General features: G+C 40.7%; 2 protein-coding genes across 10 annotated transcripts in view; one reads left to right on the forward strand and one right to left on the reverse strand.

The window, feature by feature from the left end:
• usp32 (ubiquitin specific peptidase 32) overlaps window positions 1-18,518 on the reverse strand; it is a 75,924-nt gene extending 57,406 nt beyond the window's left edge. For 7 of the 9 annotated variants that reach the window (XM_084350163.1, XM_084350161.1, XM_084350159.1 and 4 more), the window contains exon 1: window positions 18,195-18,518. In XM_084350163.1, coding sequence (XP_084206289.1) covers window positions 18,195-18,252 — 58 coding nt within the window. In that variant the 5' untranslated portion in view covers window positions 18,253-18,518. The remainder of the gene's footprint in view (window positions 1-18,194) is intronic. The other 2 variants (XM_084350164.1, XM_084350162.1) reach the window with 1 other exon arrangement.
• Window positions 18,519-19,158: 640 nt separating this feature from the next.
• LOC311256126 (uncharacterized protein) lies at window positions 19,159-26,824 on the forward strand. Its single transcript, XM_084350954.1, has 6 exons — window positions 19,159-19,412; window positions 19,719-19,814; window positions 22,187-22,299; window positions 24,833-24,956; window positions 25,036-25,208; window positions 25,339-26,824. The coding sequence occupies exons 1-6, from the start codon at window positions 19,373-19,375 to the stop codon at window positions 25,405-25,407; spliced, it is 615 nt and encodes a 204-aa protein (XP_084207080.1). The 5' UTR covers window positions 19,159-19,372; the 3' UTR covers window positions 25,408-26,824.

The following is a 26,824-nucleotide window of genomic DNA, read 5'->3' on the forward strand; positions in this document are numbered from 1 at the left end:
AGTAGTAGAAGTAGTTCTGTAAATGTTAGAGCACTACTGTGATACTGTGGTAACATGATGCCTACTACAAGGTTTAGCTCATAACCATTTACCATTACCATTGTTGTTCTTCCACTAATTTCAGCCAAACAACCACAGCTCTACCTCAACAATCAGGTTACATTAATGGTAACTAGGTATTAACCTGATCCATTCTGACCTGAGGTAAAGTGTTTGATCATCCAAACACAACATGTCTGTCCATTATTCACAACACACACGCAATAGTGTACAGTATCCCAACTGTACGAAAATCCAACTGCTGAAAACTTCAATGTGAAAGCAATCAACAAGTACTGTCATGACAACATGGCACATTGTTAATCTGTATATTCCTGAGTGAAGTGTCAGTAGTGATTAGTTGATCATCAATCAATCATCAACATGCCAGGACGGTCTGTACCTAATGTAACTTACTGTGGAAAAAAATGCATTGGTCTTTTACTCTGAAACAAGCTTAGGTCAGTAACATCTGGTCTTAAACTCGTTTGACACCAGCCTGTAGAGGGCAATAGAGTCCACATGGCCTCGGGTTAGACTTAAAGCCTACCCAACTGTTAAACGTGAACACCTCCCACACACACAGCATGATGCAGCATGCAAAACATTACAGCAATGCAATCTACTTCTTCCAGTACAAAGACATGTAATGAATTACAAACATTAAGGTTATAACTACAAAATACACCAGATGTTAAAACTATTACAGTAGGAACACCATAATAATTGTGAGGTACAGCTGCTAGCTTACATTGATACTGGCAGCCAGTCTGGACAAAAGACGACAACAGTGAAAAAAAGTAAACTTGTTTTAGTGCCATACCACCAGACTACAGAGCAGCTTCTTTCCTCAGAGTGTGTGACTCCTAAATTCATCCACAGCACTCGGCCATAAAAAAATAGTTAGAATTTTATGACTTATTCAACCCAGACAAGTTGGAATCCAACCAGGTGACATACATGAAAAATAACTATAACAACTATACAGGAATGGCCAAATTAAATTTTAGCATAAATCTATTAACTTCACATCCAGCTACAAAAAATAGGTCTAAGTATTGCCATTCCTTTGTTTTCAGGGATGGATGCTGTTATTAAGTCTTAATGGGCTCAAACACAAAGAAGCGTTAGCAGTGCAAAAAAAACAAATAGCTAAAACTCGATCCAAAGACCAAACTGAGTTGTAGGCTCCTGAAGGCCGTCACATGTGTACATGTAACTGGATAGGAATCCCTGCCTCTCTCTGCACTGCTGAATTAAACAAAGCAAGAAAAAAAAAAAAAAGAGATAATGAAAGAGTAGTGAAAGACATGACTGCCGTCAGTTGTTAACGGGTCAAATTACATTAAATTTGTTACTGGATTGCACTGGACCTCTATCTCTCACAGTCCAAGAAACAGCAAGACTGAAACTGACACCCATGTTTACAACAGTCAACATTAGGTGGCAGGGTTAAACAAGGACACTGACATTATTCAGAGATATACACACACAATGGCTCGCCCTATAAGTGGTGACCTTTTTTTCTCAACTAACAGCTGTTGGTCAGGGCACTGATTTATTTTAACTTACTGTATTTTCACAATAGAGCTTTAAATAAGGTCTCTTATTACACACATTTTATGAAGTATGCTGTGGGATGTTTGTAAGAAAGGCTCAAGAGAGGAAGCAAAAGAAGTTCAAGCGCAGACTAACTGCGTCTGTAATGTTTCAGCAAAGACCTGACTGCAGCTTTGTAAGAAGCCTTGACTGATTAAGCACTTGACCTATTACTGCATTCAAGGAAGAGTTCATTACTTGCGAATAACGCTAACTTCAGGAAGCAGAAGTACAAAAGTACTAAAGTACAAAAATGCAATGTTGTGGTTATATGGGGATATGTGCAGGACTATCAGTGACTTCCTGGAGTCCTAGAGTTTCTGCTGGTTGCTTGGCAACCCCACAATGACAACAAGACTTCAGGAAGTCATCGCACCCAGTAAGGAAATAGTCACACACATAACTTCTCACATAAGCATGTCATTTTTTTTTTTTTACAGATTAAATAAACAAGCTATAACCTGTTACTTAGTGAACTTCAGAGGTGATAATATGCTGATTTTACTTCTTTTGGAGAGAGCCAGACTAGCTGTTTCTCCACTTCCAGTCTTAATGATAAGCTAACCATCTGCTGGCTATAGTTTCAAATTTAGCATACAAGCATGACAATGGTTCGGATCTTCTGGACTAACCCTTCCCCACCTGCCACATCACCTTGTGTGACCCCCCTGTAGACACTATGGAGTCCTTCTGCTTACTGGGCGCCATTGTCACTGTCCTCCTCCATCACCATCTGGTACACTGCTGCCACTACCAGAAACAAGGGCAGACTAGAGCCTATCATTCCCTCTGCTGAGAAGGTGACTGCATGCAGTCTGCCACCTCTCCAGGACCTGTTGTCCTCCAGGAACCTGAGGTGAGCGGGTATGATTGTGGCTGACCCTCCCACGCAGGACACAAACTTTGTGAGACACCAAAACCTCAAAAAAAGTTTCTTCCTGACTGCAGCTGGACTCATCAACAAGGCCCAGGACCCCCACTGACATGAACTCTTATGCCCAGACCCCACTCTCTATATGTTGCATGAATGAAAGTCTACACACCTGACCCAATGAGTTACATTAATGCACATCTTGCACATTACAAATATTTTTTTAAAACTTAACACTGTCAACTGTTACACATTCCTGTTTATTTATTTAAATAACAGTCATACTGTACATACTATTTTTTAAGTATTTTTGTTTCATATATTCTCAATTTTTCTTTTTATACTCTTGACTTGCAGTGCTCGTTTTCATCATGTCAATTGTTCTGCACCATTAAGCCAAGGCACATTCCTTGCCGGTGAAAACTTATTTGGCAGCAAACCTGATTCTGACATGCTGGTGACAGTTTTACACAGTGGTCAGTCCCAGCAACTGAGCAGGCACAAAAGCCTTCTCCTGGTGTAAAAAAACAAACAATGCATTCCCAGTCATACACATAATTTGTCATGATGTAAAGTTGTGATTTGTATCATTTCCTTTGTTTCTCTATGGGTTCATTAGAGGTCAGTAATAAAAACAGCATGATTCTGCTTTGGCCTCTATGACGACAGATGAGAACTGTTATGCACTTTTTTAACACTTGCATAAATAGGACAGGGGCTATTGCTCACACAGTTGCAGAGAAAGAATTGAATTAGTTGAAGTGACTGTTGTGTCTGAAGATGGCTTCTTGGGAGAAAAGAACTCATTAAAACAAATTAGAAAAGTCAGAGTCAAAGTCAAAAGAACGTTTTACACCAAGCAAAGCCGAGGCAGGCTGATACAGACCAGCTTGTTACTGAGGATACGTTGTTTGTATATGAAGGCAGACAGGAAAGGCAGTGGAAATAAAAAGGAAAAATTATCTACACTGAAAACTGAAAAGAAAACACACTGTGAGGTACTCTGCATCATGTCGGGATGTCCTGAGATAGTACAGAAACAGGAGGCATTTCTAAATGTAAAATATGGCTTTTATAAGACTTTTGTTGTAAGACACTAAGCTCCAGGTACAGCAGGTGTCTAAAATGCCTCAGTTTACTCTTGAAAACAAAGGAATCTTTACTGATGCACAACATTGTGATTATCTGAATCATATGCAATTTTAGGTTAATTTTAGGGGTGCTCAATCACAGCTATATTTCATCTCAGCAACACTACAAAATAATGATGGTCTGGGTTTTGTACCTATCCTTTACTATACCTGGTTTGACAACCCCAAACAGCGCAGTTAGAGGGGCAGGGGAAAACTCTCTATTTAAGGTTTTGGCAAAAAAATCAAATAAACGACCCCAAAAAGTTTGCAACCTCTGGCATATCTCATTACAATTCAAAATCTGTGTATAACAATTGTCCCACAAATTGTATAAAACAGTGCAGTTACGAGACATAAGGCATTTTAAGGAGGGGGTGAGAGTGCATCATAGATACCCCAAACTGTCCAGGGATGTATTTATAGACCTGGGTACCATGTTCCAAAATGGTGCCCCATTCATTCCAATGCAAGTTGCTTACTGAGTGCATTCACCAAAAATATGTTCAGGCTTCTTCAAGCTTTTGTGTGTCTTAAAGCATGTACACTAGACTTCTTGCTGGCTCCCCACACACCCGACACAAAAATAAGATACTGATCTTCTAGACTTTTTAAACTGTCCTTTGAGCCAGTGTAGGCACTTGACCTGCAATACCAACTGTGGCCACTACACCAAAATTGCCTTACAGCCTGGCGCTGTTCCTGGAGGCTTGCTAACTACTATGTAAATTGATAGCTCATCTCTGGACATTCTCAATATGTAGAAACAGGGAAACTTGCTGCAAAAACAACACAATCACAGTTATGTTAAGCACAACCAAATGTGATAAAACTGAGGGAGAGTGTGTCCACCTTCTCACAGCAGGGTGTTGCTAAGACCATACCAAAAATGTATTCTCACTTGAACCATAAGCGGGTGGCATAAGCCACCCAATTGGAGCCAAGAACTGATTAGTGTTGAAGTGCTGAATCACAGGCTTTAGCAACGCTGCAGGCAGCCAATCACACACGTGGATCAGCAGAGTGCACAAGCTCCAGCAACAGAGAATAGTGCACCCTTGTGTGTCATGTAAGGTAGGAGCCGTCTAAGACGAGATGCAGAAAATCTTCTGTAGATACACTGCAGAGCCACATCAGCAGCCTGTCTCTCCTTCCACCTCTCTGATGCTACACTGTCTGCAGGAAAAAGCTCTCAGATTTACATCACAGAAGCACATACTAATCTTAGCTAAACCATGGTTATAGCGTAGCTTGTGAAGTAGGCTTTTTTAACCGCTTAGTGTTTGTATTACAATTAGGCCTGAGTATACTAGTGCCAATATGATACCTGTGTTCTAATTTCTAAAAGTTTGTTTTACAGCAGAAGGTATTAGAGCTGTAACAATAACACAAGAATAAGTGGATCTGATTTATTTCTTTGATCAATCATTTCATTTATTTTCTAGGCAACAATATCAGCCTCTATATGATTTTGAGAGGCCTTTGACTTATGTGATCATAAACTGAATTTCTTTGGGTTTAGGACTGTGGGTCCAATACATCGAGCAATTTAAGGGGTTGGGCCGATGAACCGCATTGTCCCTGGTTAATGTTCGGGCTTTTGTTCCATCTCTCTGCCGCTTGTTTCCTGTAATCTTTCTAGGACTGTCACAATTCTTCAAGTTCATGATTCTTTGTGACTTTCAATTTTAAGGTTGCATTTTGATTTTTCTTTTTTAAATCAGCACTGACAGCATTTATTTTGTCAGACTATCACATCTGGATTTGTACAGATCAACAGATTGTTGGTTTTTATGCCCTGACAACTGTCATTTAAATTTTCAAACTCTTCTTATAAAAGTAGGGGTATTTTACAACAGCTTGAATATATCCTGGTGGCTTTTCGCAGGTCAGGGTTAGGCAAGTACAAATCATAATCACCAAAAATAAAGATCCCAGAGTTCAACAAAAAATACCATCTTTCAGGGATTCAACAGTTAACAAAAGACAAAAAATTCAGTTCAGTACAATGTTCAGTTTCTCAAATCTGTCCTGAGGAAAGCCTTTTCAACTGAAGAGGTTTTACTAAAAAAAAAGGTTAAGTAAAGGTTCTGTGCCAAACAGTTTAAATGTGAGCTTTCCTGGAATGCAGTTTCCCATGAACATTTGCATCTGTTGTTATACCTTGTTTAGCCAATACACATTTGGTCTCGACTTAAACTCCATTAGAGCACAGTAAAACATTACACATTCTACAATTAGTATATGTATATGATCTTTTCTTAAGCTAATTCATCTCCACTGCGAGTATCTCATAAAGCTCACTTTATTGCAAACTGGTTGCTTTGTCTGATTTTAATCCCACTGATTGGGCCTGTGGGAAAGTCCTAGACTTGTAGAGAGACTGTGCAGCTTTCACAACACCAGACCTTTACCCAGCATTTATTAATAATGTACACACCTCTAATAAAACAGTGAAGCACAGCAGGTTAGTAATATCACTTGGTACGAGGATGATGAGCAGGCTGACTCTAGTTTATCCACATGAAAGTCACTCTGCACACATTAATCATGTGGCAGCTTTCTGATCGTGCATCTGAGCATGTGCAAGTGTCATAAATCACCAGGAGTCAGTGGCGAGGTTGAAGGGCTCATTATCTAGACTGTGTGCTGCACCTTCACTCCGGTGAACCCTGAGCTCACGCAATCTCCACACTGACACAGTGATTGGACAGCCTGCTGACAGATCAGCCAGAGCAGAACGTCCATCAGTGAAGCTCCACTGGAAGAAGGTGGATATACCAACTAGCTAGGCAGGCTGCCAGTATAATAACAGCACACTACTGTCCTCCATTTAACTTCTGTCCTGAAATCTGAACTACAAGACCAGGGCCTGCAGAGACTGTGTCTCACGCTAGCTAGCCTATATGGAGCCTATAGCTATCAGATTCTGCTGCTTGGTAATAGTAATTTTGTTGAGGACGTTCCCTAATAATGATATGATTTTGCAGGGAATCCTACCTGGTGACAGGCATTAATATTAACTAAATAGAAATAGCCAATCTTTCATGCTAATTGTTTGCTTTTGTGGGTTATATAGGATGAAAGATCAGTATTATATTGAGACTGTTTCATAACCAGTTAAAAACACCTCATATAACCTTTAACATCCATTAAACACCCAAGACACCTGAGCCATGTTTTTAAGCACAGTGTTTTCCCCTTTTCTGCCTCTGGCACTGTTTTTATGATTTACAAGTTGTTGAGTATTAATCGAGGGTTTCCACCTTACAGGTCAGTCCACCTCAAGTGAGACTGGGTCGAAGCCGTCCCCAACTCCAGGGCTAGCAAGACACAGAAACTTGGCTTGGGTCATGAGAAGTTCTAGCATTTATTCACCGACACATAGCCTAAACTGTTCACACACTGCCCTACAACGTTCACTTCTATAATGTTACTGCTGACTTCATACACAGGCTACCTCTTTCTGTCTCTGTCTTCACACTCGCCAACATTGCCTTGCTCCTGAGAGGAGTTTGCTACTTGTATTACACATTTCGATAAAATAAATTTTAAACGATTCCTCAAGCTTAGGCTTGCATTATACTGGTGGAACCATAATATATTAACACAATGTGTATTTGCCAGCCACTGTCCCTAGATCTACTGGCTGTGACTGGTTCAACCAGGTTCCCCTTGTTTTGACTGGGTTATTCACAAGAATGTAAGATTTTGTATAGAAATAGTTTGTTTCCCCTTAATAATCTTGATATAATCACTTCACAACCCCTCAGATTTATCATCTTCTTGTCCACACACTAGGAACCACACCACTGACATTTAACAGAATATACAGTGACTAAACCAATACTAAAATAGCCAAATAGCCATCAGTGATGCGACACCAGGTGACTACCAACAAATTATTCCATGACTTTAGTTAGTGCTCATGCATTAATTGATCATTCATTCAAGTCATTTGACAAGCATAACTGCCAAACATTGTCTGGTTCCAGCTTCCTCAGTGTGATTATCTCCATTTTGTATCAGCTGAAAATGTCTAACTGTTGGTCAGACATTGAAATGAACCACAATCTCTGCTGACTCTCATTTCTTCTCAAACATGAGGGCCAAAGTCAAGATAAGTTAGACAGTGACATACTGTATCAAGACACTGAAAACCAAACAGTAAATACAGAAACTGTCTCGTTTGTGAATAAGTGAGAAGAAATATTCTATTATACTACTGAGGCAACTTGATGACAAAGTAGTACTACCAGATAATAGCAAAATGGGAACGGGAAACAAAGCAGTCCACTAATGGAGAACACTTTGTGTATTGTTGATGCTGTGATGCCATGGGTGTATTCTTGGACACTGGCTGCATTAACTGCAATGGTTACCATTCAATGCAGGGCAAACAATGGGTCTGATTTCTGCAACGGCCCCTACACACTTTCAATACACACACAAACACACTTTAGACAATGTCTAGGACCATAAAATACACTAGATAGCAGTGCTGGATCCTTATCTTTTCTCCCTCTCTCATACTGTACACACACCTGCATTTCTAGAAAAAAAAAACACACACACACACACAGCAGGTTTTCGGCAGTGGACCACCTTACGAAATTATCGTGTCTGCAAAGCAGCAGCCAGCAGGGCCTCCTGCTGTGACTCAGTGTTTGCTGTCCTTGAAATAAGCTGGGCCTGGCCGACCTGCTGCTACCAACCAGACTGGAGCAACACCCCGACAGCAGCACCGAGACGTCTGGAGCAACATGCAAACACTGAATTCACGTGAGCCCTGGTGACCTTTTTGTCAACTGTCAATAGAAGCGCCTGCAGGCAGGAACATGCGCAAGGCTCTGTTCTTCAAAAGCTCATTTCACCTGCAGGCATGACACCAGACGTTTAGCATGAGGCTGCTGTTTAATGGGATGGTAAAGAGATAAACATCATAAAACAATAATATCTGTTTTATTTTCAGAGCCAATTATGATTTGATCTGATAAATCCTCTAAATTGCACTATTATTCACTGAAGGCTGTAATGTCCAGTTACAGTAATATCTGGGGAAAATGAATTCTCGAACAATAACAACTTCATGCCAGTACAGAACATTAGAGCTGTGCTGAATCACTGGTCTGTTACGCAACTTACTGCAAAATAGGCCTTTTGTCAGAGGACGTTCTAACATGTCACCGAAGGAAGAGCACAGGTGTAACTCAAAAAGAAAGATGACTGAATTACATTTAGCCGCTACAGTTTCTGATCCTGGTAATGGCATGTTGTCATGACTTCCTGGGACACTCACAAGAACAAAGGTGTTGTTATTTACACCTGTGCTTTTCCTATCATGGCAGCTCTAAACATCTGCTGTGAAAAGGCCCATTGGACTGACATGATTATGAATAAAAAAGTGAGACAATCCAAAGTATGGGCACCACGGACAATTTGGGCCTATATAAATTAATCAGCATCAGTTAATTTGATAGCCAGTCCTGTGCTTACTTAACTGTGTTTTGTCCACTTCAGCTGCCTGTTTCAGCTTTGTGTTGCAAAGCTGGTCCCCTCTACAACAGCTTTTCTTGCTAGGTGTCATAACAGACACCTAGCAAAGTGTCACAAGTGTCTCTACTTACATTAACTGAAACTAGGGCTGTCAAAGTTAACACAATAATAACGATTGTGATGCAGCAGTAACGTTGTGGATGGCAGCAGAAACAAACCTCCTTGAGCAGAAATGGCAAGTTGAGCTTCACAGCCCTGCCAGATGGTTTTCTCCACTACAACAAAGTTATTTGCATTTAATGTTGATGTTAACTCAGTCACCACCGGAGTACATCCAGTCTCAAATACCACTTGCAGGCCAAGCACACAGCTGATGCAGAGCCCTCCTCCCCCTCTCAGACCACGCTGGATAGTTTGAAACAGAGACACCTGGACAACTCTACATGAGACAAACTGTCAACAGTGACAGCTAAATGGGCGGCTGCAGCTTGCAGACTGATTAACATTGTTTAGTTAACCTTTACAAGTGTAAAGCTGGACAGTACATTGTGTTAGTATTACTGAGGAATGTTACATTCAGGTCAGTATGCCCATCTGTTGTTGCTTGTTGTGCTTGAGTTTGTCATGTTTTGCTTTCAGCATATTTTTTGAGCATGCAGTACCTTTGAGGTTATTCTGAAGAATATTCCGGACAGTATTTGTCATTGTTTTGGTTTGTTGCAATAATAATAATAAACACACATTTGCATAAAGTAAGCATATTTGTCCACTCCCATGTTGATAAGTAATAATAACTTGAAAATTATCCCTTAAAAAGGTACATTTAGAACAGATAAGAAATGTGCAAATAATTTGTGATTAATAGTGAGTTAACCATGGACAATCATGCAATTAATCGCGATTAAATATTCTAATCAATTGACAGCCCTTACTGAAACAGAAGCTAACGCCGCTTTTTAAAAATAACCTATTGACCACATTCCCACTTCCTGCAGACAAGGTAGCCAGTCTCTAGCCCTTTTCACACAGAGACTGTGCATTATCGGCGCAGCAAAGGCACCATTTCTCCAAGTTTTTTGCTCTAAATTACATAATTACATAATCACCATCAGTAAACAGGATGCTGTCTGACTCTCACTCACGGGGAGGGATGCTGTTTTCTGGGGGAAACTTCACTGAAGTCTCGGTCAGGAGGGCTGACAGTCGCTGCGATTTATTTTCAATACAAGTTGCCAGAGACAGTAACTACAACTACACAATAGTGGAAGGCGACAAAGACATGGTGAGTTTCCGTTTTTTGAAGAAGGCATGGTGAGTTAAAGTTTTTTTGTGTTTTGTATCTGTTTAGTTGTCAGACTGTGAACTCCATCAGACCGATACAACCTTGCTCCAGCTTATCCATTCACACAGACGCTGGCTTGCCTCCGCTGCCGCTCTGATACTGCCTCTGGAGGTGCATCAGAGCCACAGTGAAACTGTCCCCCCTCTCCGCATCTGTAACTTTCACACAGACGGCGGATCGGTGCATGATTCCCACACTGAAAGGGCAGTGTGAATGGGGCTTTTGATTTTTATCTGAAGCATTACACCACCACTTAGCGCGGCAGAATTTAGAGTGTTCACCCGGGTCTTTGGTTTAGATCAAAGCCAGGCCGAGGCGAGGAGATAAAAACCTGTCTACTGCAGAGACCTAGGTGTAAATGCTGAGTATATGCATTCCCATTGCACACAAAAGCCCGATCTTAGCAGGTTTAAGTGGAATTTTTGACCAGTGGAAAAGGGGTATAACATGGGAGCAATTGTGGGAGCGACAATAAGGGCAAATATGAAGAGAAAACAACAGCTATGTGCAACTTCTGCAAGCCAATGTGAGAGTTACTAACAACACAACCAATATGGTAAGGCACCCGAAAAGAAATCAGAATAGAGCGAGTTTACACATGTAAACTGTGATGTAGATAAGACAGCACTGAATGTTTCACTTTGGAAAATCAGCCCATTTCTGTTTACATAAAATGTTTGTCGTTTTACAGAGTTTGTGCAACCACAGCACGCCCTACACGAAAACTGATGAAGGAAAGTGGTGATAGTGCCCTTTGTATTGATGTAATGTCATTTAATGGTCAAACAAACTAAGGTGTGCCTTAAAGGGAGCTGGGTTATTTGGGCAAATAGGACTGGTTGTATTGCGTCAGACTCCGTCTTATTATAGAAGGACTTTTAATGATTTTATAATATAGACCATTTCTGTGCATCCACTTAGACAATTGTTAGTTCAACACATAACCTGCTGTGTACCTTTGCTAACACTAAAGGCTTAAGACTGTGCGCTATTGATTTATAAGAGTTACAGAGACCAAAATGATTGAGTAACTCAGATTAAGGACTCTGTTCAACAGCCCATCAAACTGACGATTAAATGTTAAACTGATCAAATTTATAGTCATTTATCAAGGATAAATACACATTACAGTTATCTTGGAAAGCACATACTTACCTGCAGTATGAAGGTTCACTTACATGGTACAAGGTTCATCTATTTATTACTCGACAACACAGGGTTGTATAACAAAATGCTAATTAAGGGACTACAATTTGCATTTTCTTAGTTGTTTTGTTTTGCTACTCACCAAACAAAAAATATATTTTTATAAATGAATAAATAATGAGACAAAAATAAACTTATTTATAGTGAAGTGTGTATGATTTGTGCAGGAGTCTCAGCCTGAGGCATGAAGCTGCTCTGTAGTCTGGTGGCACAGCAGCGCATACTTCTGTATCTTTTGCCAGACGGCAGCAGGGTAAACAGACTGTGGCTGGGGTGGGTGTTGTCTTTTAGTATCCTTTGGACTCGCGGTTTTTATCACCCACTGTACAGCCTTCCTACCTTGGCCTGTGCACATTTAATGCCAGTTTGTAATGTTTCCATTTAGGATGCTCTCCCCTTGTAAAAGGTAAGAAGAAGTTGGCATGGGAATCATGCTATCTGCATCTGTGTTGTATTTGTGTATTACACTGCCTGGCCCCAAAAGAGTCACACACTCCAATATTACATTGGACCGCCTTTAGCTTTGATTACGTCACGCATTCGCTGTGGCATTGTTTTGATACGCTCCTGCAATATCACAACATTTATTTCCATCCAGAGTTGCATTATTTTTTTGCCAAGATCTTGTAATGATGATGGGAGAAAATCTTCTCCAGCACATCCCAAAGATTCTCAATGGGGTTAACATCGGGACTCTGTGGTGGCCAATCTATGGCTGTGTCCAAATTCAGGGGCTGCAGCCCTCGAAGGGCGCATTTGAAGGCCAATTACGTCACAACGCTGGGCGAAGGCTGTCCAAATTTGAAGGCTCCTCCAAATGCAGCCTGCACTTCCCTCTTTTTGGAGGACGCACCGCTACTATCCTTCGCGGCCTGCTATATCCCAAGATCCTTTGCGCACCGCTGCTCAGTCCCGAAACAGAAGAGGAAGCAAGAGAAAATGGCGACATCAAGTGGCGCAGACATGACATTCAAATTTAAGTAATGGGTTTATACTCGGTTTTTAGTCATTTGAATATCCAACGCCAAATATGTTAAACTTCAAGGGACTATAAAACCTCCAAATTTCAACTTTCAGTTAAAATACGTGACGCTGGTAATGCTATGGTAAATATAGTTGTTATTCACCAATGGGTTAATGTTTATTTTGTAAAGTTGATAATTCAATTTAGATTTGACACATTGTACACACGCAAATGAATGTACACGTTTGATAGATTTGAACCAAAACAGACTTTAATGCATGAACACCTGGTGACGCAACCAGGAAATACTCCGAAGGCTAGACCGTCCCATTTAACAACGGTGGACGCGGCCTTCAAGGTCTCTCCGAAGGACCCGGCCTCCGTGGGCCGCAAAGGCCGCGTCCTTGAAGGCTGCAGCCCCTGAATTTGGACACAGCCTATGTGTGAAAATGATGTGTCATGGTACCTGAACCACTCTTTCACAGTTTGAGCCTGATGAATCGTGGCATTGTCATCTTGGAATATGCCCGTGTCATCAGGGAAGAAAAAATCCATTGATGGAAAAAACCTGGTCATTCAGTATATTCAGGTAGTCAGCTGACCTCATTTTTTGGGCACAAAATGTTGCTGAACCTAGACCTGACCAACTGAATCAACCCCAGATAATAACACTGCCCCCCACAGGCTTGGTTGGTAGGTACTAGGCATGATGGGTGCATCACTCCGCCTCTCCACTACCCTGATGCGCCCATCACTCTGGGACGGTGTAAATCTGGACTCATCAGTCCACATGACCTTTTTACATTGCTCCAGAGTCCAATCTTTATGCTGCAGATTGAAGCCTTTTTTTCGATTAGCCTCACTGATAAGTGGTTTTCTTAAGGCTACACAGCTGTTTAGTCCCAATCCCTTGAGCTTTCTTCACATTGTGCGTGTGGAAATGCTCTTACTTTCACTATAAAACATTGCCGTGAGTTCTACTGTTGATTTTTTACCATTTGATTTCACCTAAGGTTTAAGTGACCTCTGATCACGATCATTCAAGCTTTTTTCTGACCACATTTCTTTCTTGAAGATTGATGATGGTTCACTTCTGCCCTTCCAGGTTTTAATAATGTGTTGGACAGTTCTTAATCCAGTTTTAGTAGTTTCAGCATCTCCTTAGTTGTTTTCTTTGCTTGATGCAGGCCAATAATTTGACCCTTCTGAAACAGAGTAACAGCTTTTCCACGACCACAGAATATGTCTTCTGACATGGTTGTTAAAGAAATGAGAAGCTACTCATTGCATCAGTTAGGGTTAAATGACTTGTTGCCAGCTGAAACATATTAATCACTGCAGTAATTATCCAATGGAAGGCTTTTACCTATTTGCTTAGTTAAATCCAGGTGGTGACCTTTTTTTTGGCCAGGCAGTGTATAATGCTATGAACTTGCAACATAGCGTTTGTATCAAGGTTTTCAATAATTCAGTCAAATGTCAAATGCAAACATAATGTATATGGAATAAGCATGTATTCAATAAACTGTTGAATCATATCCTTGACACTCATATGTACAGCCAACCTAAAAATATATAGTTATTTGTGATACAGCAATCTACCATGCAAATGTGCACAATCTAAACAGCCTGCCCATGTTTCCATAGCATACTGGAAGCCTTTGTGACAACAATAGGCAAATCTACATACACAAACCAGGGACTCAGGGAGCGAATGCAAAGCAGCGGTCTATCACCTCGGCTGATAAGGCCTGCTGACGTCGACCAGAAGTGCAAGGCTTTGCGGTACTCAGGTGACTGTTGGGCTGTGTGTCAGGGAGTGACGACTGTGGTTGTTACATTACTTAACTGTCTGGTGGTCAACCACAAAGGTTTAAATGGTCCATGGGGGAAAATCTATGCAGTAGGATTTTATTCATAAGAATATATAAACACAGAGGATGTACTGTATAGCCTGCTTCAAAAACATTTATATATCTGTATACATTTTCCCGCAGCCGTGTTTCTACAAACAGGGAAACACTTTTTAACTGGGGCCTGTCAAAAACTTCACCATATTGATTAATTCAAACCTCTATTGCAGACTCAAGGTCCAAATAAAAGATAAGACATTCCATAAATTAAATTCCATACAAAATCACAATAAAAGATCATAGTCGAGCAATGTTGGGAGTTATTGGTCTTCACTAGAGTAAACAATGGCTATAAGGGACGACTGGTCTCACAGAGACCAGGATTTCTATAAGCAAGTTCACCTGAACGAGTGGTAAAACTGCCAGGTGTTACAACATAATGCAATGCAATACAACCACTCCACAATCTATGGCTTCATAATAACCATAAAGGTGAGTCAACACCTCTGGCAAGGACAGACAGGAGTTTTGTTAATTGAACTTGAAGGTACACAGTCAGCTGCTACCTCTCCAAGAGCTCTTTCTTCTCAGTAAACTGCCATTTAAAGGAGATTACTTTAAACATTAACCTTGATGTTACTCAACAGAGTCAGACTAGCCTTCTGGATCATTTCACAATACAAAGTATTGTGAAATGGAAATAAATGCTTCATCTTCATCCCCGACCGTCATTTTCACAATACAAAGTATTGTGAAATGGAAATAAATGCTTCATCTTCATCCCCGACCGTCATTTTGAAAAAATATAAGCTGCCCCAGGTTATAAATTTTAAAATCAAGCATTTGAAGACTTTGTCATTAATTCAGAAAAAAACACTGCATCAGAACTGATCTGCAATCAAAACTGGATTTATGTAAATGTTCATATTTATCAAACAACTCCTACACAGCTTGACCTCTAACTCTACACTCCCTTGTGAGCAACCCAGCTGATTTACTATTTGGACTTCAGGTGACTCTTTACGTTATGGACAAAGTCTCATGCCTGTGACTTGCTTTCAAATTATATTTAACACACATGTAAATTCTGCAAACCAGTGATCAACAGGGACAGTTCCTTGATCATTCCAGTAAATGTTCTTGAAGACACTCTTCGGGAAGAGGGAAGCAAACTTTCACCTGTGAATATCTGGACGCTCAGTTCTCCGTTGAGGTGTAATGACTGTTGGGTCCACCTTTGGTTGTGGCTTGTTATAACATTATTCTTTTAAATCTCTGCTCTAATTGGCAACTTCTCATCAACTACTCATCTTTGTTTTAGCAGAGTCCTGTCAGCGATGACATTCCTTGTATACGTGTGCAAATTCAGAAATGTATTTAGAAACAGTGCAGCAGTACGGTGACCTCAACATACCGGAGGTTTCAAACAGCCACATTGACTACTGTTCTACATGACTTCAAATTGTCAACTATTTCTTAAATTCTTATCAAAATAAAATCTTAATTGTAATTGAATTCATCATGCTTATAATGCACAAATCTACGCCGCAATGATTCAGGTTTGTATTTAAGAATATGTTCAAACTGTCCTGAGCATCAGACACTTGGGTGACCAATTTGAAGTCTCTGGTGGAACGAATACCTCTCCAACAACTAAAATGACTACTTTTACTCAAGACATGGTGGCAATCACACAGTGTGAGGTTAGAAACTGTAAACAAGGTGACCAGAGAGTGCACAATCAACCCTGCAGAATTAGGCTTAAAAGAAGACTGAATGATCCCAGGTTTACTACAGGAGCACATCAAAGCCTAACCTTTCCAACAGGATGCTCCCTGACCATTATCCTAATGGTGTCCTACTACAGTGAGCTGACATGACTGACCCCATAATTGCAGCAGTCGAGCCTGCTGTGGGAATTAGGAAGGCTGCCATGTGACTGGTCAGATAAGGCTGGATAATTCCACCGCCTGTGTGTGTGTGTGTGTGTGTGTGTGTGTGTGTGGTCACATGTGATCATCAGAGTGGGAATGGCAGTCAGCTTGAGGAATGTTCAAAGCACCACACAAGACGCTGATATTGAAAAGAAGCCATTTCGACAATAGAGACGACAGTATGTCATGGTTTGTTCCAACACATGCTTCTGTATGAAAATAACACTTTGGTAAACACCTTCATCATTTAGATGAATATTAACACAAGGAATGGTCAGTTTAACTTCCCTGTCGGACCCTGGTACAGAAACAACACTGTCCTGGATCAATGTGTAACAGCCTGTCATAGCCTGGAATCCAGGCTGACAAAGTTCAGCTGTTGCCAACCCAGAGGGCAAAGTGCAACAAGAAGGATGGATGACATCTCCTATGGGCTTCCTGATAAATGCTCACCCACATCTTACATAAGTGCACCAACACATGCTCAGACTGCATCAATTACAACACAGCTGTACCCAGCTCGGTGTTTTGCCTGTTCTATCCAGACTTACTCCTGCATATAACCTGATCTGAGAACAAAATGCTTTAATAAGAGGAACCTGTGATTCCATAGAAGGGGAAATAAAAGGCCAGGGAAACCCTGCGTGATGTTCATCAGAAATCAACCAATGGTTCCAGCAGTTTTTTTATGGGTTTTTTTTTTTTTTAACTGCCTAGAGGCTACATACTGAGACTAAATGCAGCGCCAGCAGCAACGTGAAGCACATCTGTCTGCTGTTCGGCGAAATGCCCTGACGAACACAGCTAACGTTAGCTAGCTCATGTGTACAGTTAAGCAGGAGCAACCTGGCAGTCCTCTAGCACAAACACGGACAATATGCGTTAGCCCATTTCACATGGCTAGGCTTGAAATCCACCAGACGACGGCAAAAACAAACAGTCTGTAGTCATTTCCCTCGGGGAACTTAGCTGTAGCGACCCAGCTAACTACCTACCTAGCTTGTAGACAAGTAGCGTTAAGCTAGTAACAGTATGACATTAACATTACTCAACGTCAGCTAGCTAAGATGATAAGAGCTATGCTAAGTGACGCGCCTTAGTGTCAGCAAATAGTTATTACACATCCATGGTTCCCTGTACAACTGTTTTGGAAAATACTGTCAATCCAGCCCATCCCTGCTCGTTAGCCAACACTAGCCAGACAAGCAATCCTTTCGAAGCTATGGCGTAAACGTCACGCCAAGCACAGCCAAAAAGTCTGTCAATTTTACGTGACCTTGCTTATAATCGAAGCCACACGTCTTATAAATTACCAATCGGCACCAATTCCATATTGCTATGAAGAATTACTCAATTCGGCTGGGAAAGAATCCATACAATGACACTTAGCTATAATTTATTGAAGCTTTAATCACCGAGAAACGCTTTCTTCTGCAGCCCAATGTAGTGTACTTCGGGGGGAGGCAACTGCGGAAAATACAGGCTCTGCTATTGTTAATCTTAACATATCATTGAAAACAGTGATGTTTTCCGACATTTTTCTATGCCGAATTGAAAAACTGATCGTAGTGGTTCCGTGGATGCCGTATGTTATGTTTGTACAGGTGTCTGCCTTATGCAGTAACCAAGACTACTTAAACCGCTAGATTTTAATGGGTGGTCAGGAAGTCCTCCTCTTATGTACCGGGCTAGCCTAAAAGCTGACAGTTAGCTAAGCTAGCGCAACTGAGGTGGATTTAGTCCGTTGCTTTTTGCCTTACCTCTCTTGACGGCCTCGTCATACGACAGGAATCCTATCCTCGACTCTTTGGCCCCCATGCTCCCCTCATTTCATTGCGATGTGAGGAAATGAACGTTATTTACTGAGTTGATCAGACCTGTTTGTCGCCTTATCCGTTTATTGTGAAATGGGTTCCTGGTGGTGTGTGTATGTGGTGAACGGGTGAATGTTTTCAGCGACGCCTCCATTCTGTCACATGACCTGACTCTACAGGTCACTTGATCAGCTCGCTCAAACGCTTGTAAACACAACCGCTAATGCAGACGGTATCGTTTTATTTTGACCCCAGTAACTCAATAAAGCCTTTTCCCTCTGTCCTTTGCAAACTACCAACATGTGTTATGACTCATTACACGCAGTCATACCATGCTGTCAATACGAGCGCGCGCGTGTGTATTTGTGTAGTGGCTCTGTAGTGTAGGTTGTAGAGGAGTGCGAGTGGCACCACCGTGTGGTTACTCTGCGAATTAACGCCAGTTTACATCCAGCAGCACAGCGACCTCTAGTGACACGTAGACTGGGAGCAAGGGAAGGCTATGGCTTTCTAATATATGATTTTTTTTTTTTTTACGTATTCAGTTGCAGTCAAATGTATATATTATAACAACACGTTGATTTCAATGTGCACTCGTCATGTTCACGGTGAGGCTTTGCGCCTAACTTCATTTAAAAAATGTACCAGTTTTATTTTGGCTGGTTCGTGGACGAGCTACTCTCCTCCTTCCTCGTTTTCACCATTTCCTCTATTTTATTCCACCTAAATGAATCCATGAATGTTGAATGAGATGGATAGTAAGTATTCCCCAGCAGTCCATTTATTTTACATGCTTCCAATGCTCTGAAGCAGGCTGTTAAATTGACAGATTTCGGAATGGAGTTTGGTTGGCCGCGCTGTAAGTACGACAGCTTTGTCGGCTTCCTACGTCACAACATGAAACGCCCGCAGCACGCCACCTTCACAGCCACTACAGCAGACTGTACAAGCCGCGGATACGACATGGAGATATTCCAGTCACACATATCAACGGATGTACAACGACAAATGCAGAGGGCCGTGTGTTCGCTTAGATAGCTGGAGAGGTCGGATTAAAAGGAGGGTTGCATCACCTTTGTTTTCCGGGCTGAGGCTCCGCTGTATCAGTCAGAACTCACCAGGAGATGGGACTCAAAGTTCTGCTGTACTGGCCGAATATTATAGGTGAGAAACACTCGGTTGAATTTTAAGGACTTGTGTTTTGTATTTGTGTAATGTGCCGGAGCTGTGTCACTTAACTGTCGCATGACACATGCCAACCGGATAACTTTGCCTTTACTATAAACAGCCTACACTAGCTACACTACTAGAATATTCTAGTATCGATGAGATAGTTCATGAGCTACAGGGAGATCACTAAACTATGATTATGTACAGAACACTTAAGTGTCATATGTCTGTCACTGAATAGAAGAGTTGAGTTACTTCCCTGAGCTGTCTGCTGTGTAATGCGTGTGTTTGTGCTATCAGGATACATCAGGGTCGGCCTTGTGTTTGCTGCATGGGCCGCCTATGAGACTCCAGCAGTGTTCGTCCCTCTGTTCTCAGCCTCCACAGCACTTGATGGTACAGTAACTGTTCACCCTGTCTCACCTGTGAAATGCTGCTGGTAGATTTTGCACCAATTTCATACTGGGTTATTTTAGCATCAATACATGCCTGCAGACAACCAAAATGTTGTGTTGAACATGTCTACTGTACAATTAATAAACCAGTGCAACTAATAGCATTAATAATGCCGGCCATTTAAGTATGCACTTAGGCATCATTAAAGGAACAGTTCATCCACAAATGAAAATTCAGTCATAATCTCCTCACCCCCATGCTGATAGAGAGTCGACTGTAGTTTCCTGTAGTTTCCCACAGATCATTTCTGGAGCTTCACAGTACAACAGCGTTTCAGCATTCTTCTGCTGATGTAGCTGGGGACTTGTTCTAAAACATAAAAAAACCCAAAAAACTGCAGAAATTGAACATTAAATGGCACAACTCATCTGGTGTAACCTAAGTTTCTGGAAGATCGAGAGTCGGAATTGATTTGAAAAGACGTAATTTACATCCTCGTAATGCAATCAAGCTTGTGCATCCACTTCAGACAAGGTGTGTGCTAATGGTTCTAACTCAGCAGCTACAGTGAACATTCTGGCTTTAAAAGGCTGTAGAGAACATGTTTTCAAATCAGTTTGGGATGTTGGAGCCCCTGCTACGGCACTTAATGGAACTGAGCTATCCTCAAATGTTATTACTTACACCTGTGCTTTATCTGCATAGACAAGTATAAAGTGGCCACTGTATGTAACTAATCAAGTTGTGTCTCATCATATAGAAGATGGACTTCACTCTCACCAATCTACGGAAGCCGAGAACGGCTATAGATTTTTCTTCTTTTTATGCACTGTTATCTCGTGATAACGACTTATTATCTCTTTATCTCGATATAACAAAGATTGTTTTCTCGTGATAATGAATTAATTATTTCTTTATCACCATCCATGGTCAGCCGTCTGTGAGACGAGGGCGCATGGACCGTCTACAAAGTGCAACCCCGAAAAGAGATGCTACAAAAAATATTCAGTAACTTCACTATTATTCAGTGTAGTCACCAAAATCACCAAAAACACTCCACACATCAATGGTCTCCTGCTGGTTATACTACAACTGATAGTTTGGACAAATGTGCTTCTGCATAATTTGGGGGAATTTAATAATATTCAATAATATTCATAATACTCATATTCAGTGTAGTGTCATCAAAATTAGTTCAAACCAGGGGTCTCCCTGTTGGTTATACTACAACTGTATAATGTCATGGCTGTCTCATGGCCACTGCCTTTGAACCAATCAAATGAAGGATGCATTGGGTGACTAAGTCACCGGCCAATCAGGAGCAACTTTTAATTAAGCTCTACCTGCAGTGCTCATTTTTCAGTTTTTACTGCAAAGCCACTATGATGAGGAAATACATTTTCAATACTCAATGCTTCAGATTCCATTGAAAATTTGCCTCCAGAAATTCCTCAAAATTATGCCAAACCACATTTGTCCAAACTAAGTATAACTTGTAGTATAACCAGCAGGAGACCATTGATGTGTGGAGTGATTTTGGTGACACTACACTGAATACCCTTGTACCCTGTTACCCTTTTTTGGTTCTTAGGTTGCCTGTAACATCTGGCCAGGGACAATGGATGAAAATTAGCCTTAATGGCTAACTCTGGCTCACTTGCAGTTTTTTTTCTGTTGATCAGTGTTGCACTGTCCCTGTCAAATAAACCAATAAATAAATAAAATAATAGGGAAGTTATTGAATATTTTTTGTAGCATCTCTTTTCGGGGTTGCACTTTGTAGAAGGTCCCTGCGCCCTCGTCTCAAAGACGGCTGACCATAGAGACCAATGTTATTTGTCCAGCCCGGAGGACTGCTTGTTTTGATGAAAATACGGTTGTAGCTCGTTGTCGACCTTACCACGGTAGTAAAGAGTTGTCGTTTGTGTTTAACAATATTTCACTTGTGAGTTATTGATCTGGGAAGTTCGAATCTGTGAATATGTTTCTAACTTTACCGAACTCTGTTATATCGAGATAACGAAATAATTAATTTGTTATCACGAGAAAACAATATTTGTTATATCGACTAATGAGATAATAAGTCGTTGTCACGAGATAACAGTGCATAAAAAGAAGAAAAATCCATGGCCCTTCTCAGCTTCCGTACCAATCCCCATGGACAACCGCATTATAAATCAAAGTATCAGGGATGATATACTGATAGTAATGATATCTGCAACTGATTTTCCCCTCAGGGGGATCAATAAAGAATTATCTTATGTCATCTTATCTCATCTTGTGATTATATTGCATAAATGCACAGCTGGAATAAAGAGTCTTAGTTATTGTGTCAGTGTTCTGTCCAGTATGTGATGCTGTTGTCTGTGCAGGAGTGGACGGCTGGCTGGCGAGGAGGCTGGGCCAGAGCTCCAGGTTCGGGGCGTGGCTGGATGTAGTGGTGGACAACATGGGCAGAGGCATGCTGTGGAGCCTGCTGTTTGAGGTCTGATGTCTGCTGACCATTCAACACATACAGTATACACACACTACGTGCTCACGTTATGCTGTGATTGTTTACAGCAGCCAGGATGAGCTTGTGCATTTGCTATGTTGTTTATGCCTTGTACACCCTGCCATCAGGATGGAGCATTAGAAAACAGGTCTTCTGCTGATTAAGCAAAGGCTTGGTATTGTTTTGGAAAGTTTCAGTGCCCTAAACAAAATGAGTATAATCAAAACAGTACCTTTTTAAAAGCTTACTTTGCTGAATATAAACACATTTTTGGCTGGACTGCAGCAAAGCAGGCCAGGCCCTATAAATGTGAGAGTCTGAGTGATGAAGTTCCAACATTAGTGTTGAGTGTCGGTGTTTCCAGATTGGCCATAGCTCTTTCAAAACAAATGGGTACGAACAGTCGTCAGTTATGTTGAGGCTTTTATATAGAAAGAATTTAGACACAAAATGGTCACAAATGTGCACGAACATATGCCACCACAACTAGAGCTGAAGTGACATCACCCGGTGATAGTATCTCAGCTTCTGGCAGCCTGTGTTATAAATTGGGGACGTGGATTTTAAGGCAAAGTAATAACACATTAATTACAACAAGTAGTAGTAGTAACATTCACGTCACCCTCAAAGTCATAATTATGTCTGAGTTTTCTTGAAGGTCCAGTGTGTAGGTTTTAGTGGTGTTTGGCAGTGAGGTTGCAGATTGCAACAAACAAAATCCCTCTCGTCTCTCCCTCCCCTACAGCTGCTGCTAAAAACACGAAAACATGACAGGCCATCTCTAAAGCCAGAGTTTGTCCATTCTGGGTTACTGTAGAAACATGGCTGTGCATCATGGAGGACACAATGGAAGAGGGCCTGCTCCTTTTGTAGATATTAAAGGCTCATTCCAAGGTACTGAAAACACTATGGTTCTTGGTATCAGGGGATTATACACTAATAAAAACTTTAATTATAAATATTGTATTTCAAGAGGCAGTGTGTAAGAATTTAGTTGAGAACATTCAAAAATAAACTAAGATTATCAACAGAATGTGAATAAATAGCAGTTTTGACATTGTGATGTCTATGTATTGTGTTGCAGAGATATCTACTGAAGTTAGCATGCTAACCACCTAGCCCCGGCCCGTCCCAATCCAAAGCTCCTGTACTAGCGGTGTAAACACTAACACTCCCCTTGGCCTCAAGCTCCCAGTCCGAACTGTTGGCTGCACGGCTAACTGAGCTAACAAGCTAAGAGCAGCTACATTCAGCAGCAGTTAGCAATTACTCTGGTGATATGCTGTCCCCTATTTGTTTTGAGTATACGTTTGACAACTGGCCAATTCTTACATTTTGCACCTTTATCCCCTTAACATATTACTCACTGGACCTTTAAAGAGCTGATGTATCCTAATGATAGGGTAGTGCCTGAAAAGGCAAACGACTATGAATGCCCTCCATCAGGCTGTCTGTAGTTCAAGGTATTTAAATGCAATTTAATGGATAAAGTGCTGTATTGATCATGTACAGTATTTTTAACCCTCACAAGACCAGTCATCAAATCAAATCAAATCAAATTTTATTTGTATAGCCCAAATTCACAAATCACAGTTTGCCTCAGAGGGCTTTACAATCTGTACAGAGACGACACCCTCTGTCCTTCGACCCTCGATTCGAGTGAGGAAAAACTTGCCCCAAAAAAAAGCCCTTTTAACAGGGAAAAAAAAAAATGCGGAAGAAACCTCAGGAAGAGCCACAGAGGAGGGATCCCTCTCCCAGGACGGACAGACATGCAATAGATGTCGCATGTACAGAGCAGATCAACGAGATCACAATGTATACAATTATAATGGATGGTTGACAGGAATGAAAGCACATAAAGAGGCATCACAGCAACAACAATGAAATGCACATGGAAATGTGATTACTAGTGATAACAGTAGTAGTGGTTAACGGTAAGGATAGTATGTAGTAATGCATTACAATAATAGTAGTGGAACGTATGTCATACGTTCATAAACATGGGAATCTTCCCAAGACATTAGTAAAGACCCCAACATGTTGCATTTGGGAGGTGAAGGTTCCTATGATTTTAGAGCTTGATAGCAAGTAAAAGTCAGGATGATTAATCCTGTGCTGCATCAATCCATCTGTCTCATGCAAGTCTCTTTAAGGAAGTCCCATAACAAATCAAATTCTTAGAGGTTTTGGAAGGAAAAATGTTTTGTGATATTAGTGATTTTTTTGTCAATTTCAGTTGATTTTAGAATTGCAAAGGTACCAATATTTTTACCTATTTGCTTTAAAATGGTGAACAGTAAAATATACATAACTTGTAGTAAAAACCACTGTGCAGATCTACATGTGCTCTATTTACTTGACTCTTACTTGTATGTTTGATGATGTTTTTTGTCATATATATATATATATATATATATATATATATATATATATATATGTGTGTGTGTGTGTGTATATATATATATATATATATATATATATATATATATATATATGTATATATATATGTGTTGTATTACAGTGGGGTTGGCTGGTGTCTGCATTGGAGTGGTGTGTGTTTGTGTGTAACCACAACACCAGAGGTGACCACTGGAAGAACAGCTTCACCACCAGCCCTCGATTCATACAAGCCATCATGGCAAACGGTAACCAGTCTGTCACTGTGAATAAGTTGATGTTCATATACTGTACACTCCATGCGCTCATGTGAACTTTGTGTGTTAGGGTTTCGGACTCCTCTTGGCACATGGGTGGTGAGCGGGCTGCACTGCCTCCCACTGTGGCTGTACGGGTGTCAGTGGGGTTTACTGGCCCACTGGCTGTACCTGCCCTCCTGGATCCAGACTCTGGGGACCGTTCTGCTGGTTGCAGGGCGCCTGCTGGCTCTATCAGCAGAGGTAAAAACAACCTGTGGTAAACATCATGTTGACAAAAGTCGTAGTTGTATTAAAATAATTGCTGCTCATATTTTACGTTTGTTCATGTAAAGCTGTCTCACAGCCAAACATCCCATCTGTTTCTCTGCAGATATGGTGTGTATGGACACACATTGAATACCTTACCAGTGATGAGGAGCTGGAAGGGAAAAAGAACTGAAAGCCCCTCAGCAGAGTCTACTTATACTCTCCTGTCTACACTGGAATAATGCTGATTCTTCCACCATCTTTATATGAACTCGGGTTACATTTGGCTTCTCCAAAGCTGTACAAATTCAGGGAGAGTGTGGTCAAATGAGCTACATTTAGACTTTTTGTTATATTCTCCTAAAAAAAAATATTTCAGATATCACCTACCGTATCAAATGAATATGGACCTTCAGCTGAAATATGTGGCTGATTTTGAGATACAAGATTCAAATGAAGTCAAGTCAATTCTTTTATAGACAGACAAACAGACAGACAGATGTACAGGACCCTTTGTCCTGTGATCCTCTAAGATGTGTCTCATCTGACCCCAACACTAAGAGCAGGGCCTTCAGATAGGCTTGGGAAATTAAGTTTATTTGGTTTGTCGTACTGTTAGACAACAGGGACATTATTTTTGTTGTTTAAATGGAACACCGTAGCAGCAACCATCACTGTTTAACCTGAGTAAAGACTGAAATAAACCTATTCTGACACTTCTTTAGGAATGTCAGCAGTCCAGTCAGAATTGTTGAAATGCCTGTACTGAACAATAGCTCCTACCAGGGATTAGAATATTTGTGGTCGCTGTCATTTTTCTAGAAGAAAGCAAGCAACCAAAGGGAGAGGCTTATTTTGCACATAGATCACACTAATGTTGAACAGGAGGCCTGCGTAAAAATCCTGCAAATCCAAGGGAGTCAGTTTTGTGTAAAGCTATAGTGTACTGCACATCACAAAACTTGTTTTACACCTGCACACTTGCTGTAATAAGAATGTGTGGCTAAATGTTTAAGAATGTGTTGAATCTCTCAGCTGAAGCAACTATAACAGTATATTACTGTGGAAAACCTCATAAATCCAGTTTATTTTCAGCTTGGCTTCAGAAAAAAGTTTTCTGGCTTGGGAAAAAAATTCATAAACCATTTCAACCGTTAAAAATTACAAATAAATGCAAAGATACAGCATTACTACCAGAAAAAAGGGTGTAGGTAGGTACAAGTGTTTCATGTGATGGCAATCATATTTAATGTCTAATTTGATGGTAAATTCTGAATAATGACATGAATGAGTTTGTTTACATAAGCTGTTTACCTTTGAAGAATATTTTTATATGTAGTTTGTTTTTGCTGTTGTTTACAAAAGCCAATCATTTAAAAAATAAAGTAATGAAATGACAAATGTGTAGTGATGTAAAAATACCTCCATACTTGAGTTAAATGAAAGATATTGTGTTAAAATATTAGTTGATAAAAGTAAAAGTCACCCATACAAACCGTACTCGAGAAAAAGTTAAAGTGTACATGAGTATCAAAATATTATTTACGTTATTATACATCTGTTTACACGTTTGTAGATACTGTACACTATGGGTATATGTTTGTATGTAT

Source organism: Pagrus pagrus (genome assembly GCF_965226575.1).
Source record: "Pagrus pagrus genome assembly, chromosome: 4".
NCBI classification, from domain to species: Eukaryota; Metazoa; Chordata; class Actinopteri; order Spariformes; family Sparidae; genus Pagrus; species Pagrus pagrus.

What these genes read in the sequence shown, in the direction of transcription:
- LOC311256126 (XM_084350954.1), top strand. Translation starts at nt 19,373, where the DNA reads ATGGGACTCAAAGTTCTGCTGTACTGGCCGAATATTATAG. An exon ending in GTACTGGCCGAATATTATAG is followed by an intron (nt 19,413 to 19,718) that starts GTGAGAAACACT and finishes TTGTGCTATCAG; the next exon opens with GATACATCAGGGTCGGCCTT. An exon ending in AGCCTCCACAGCACTTGATG is followed by an intron (nt 19,815 to 22,186) that starts GTACAGTAACTG and finishes TTGTCTGTGCAG; the next exon opens with GAGTGGACGGCTGGCTGGCG.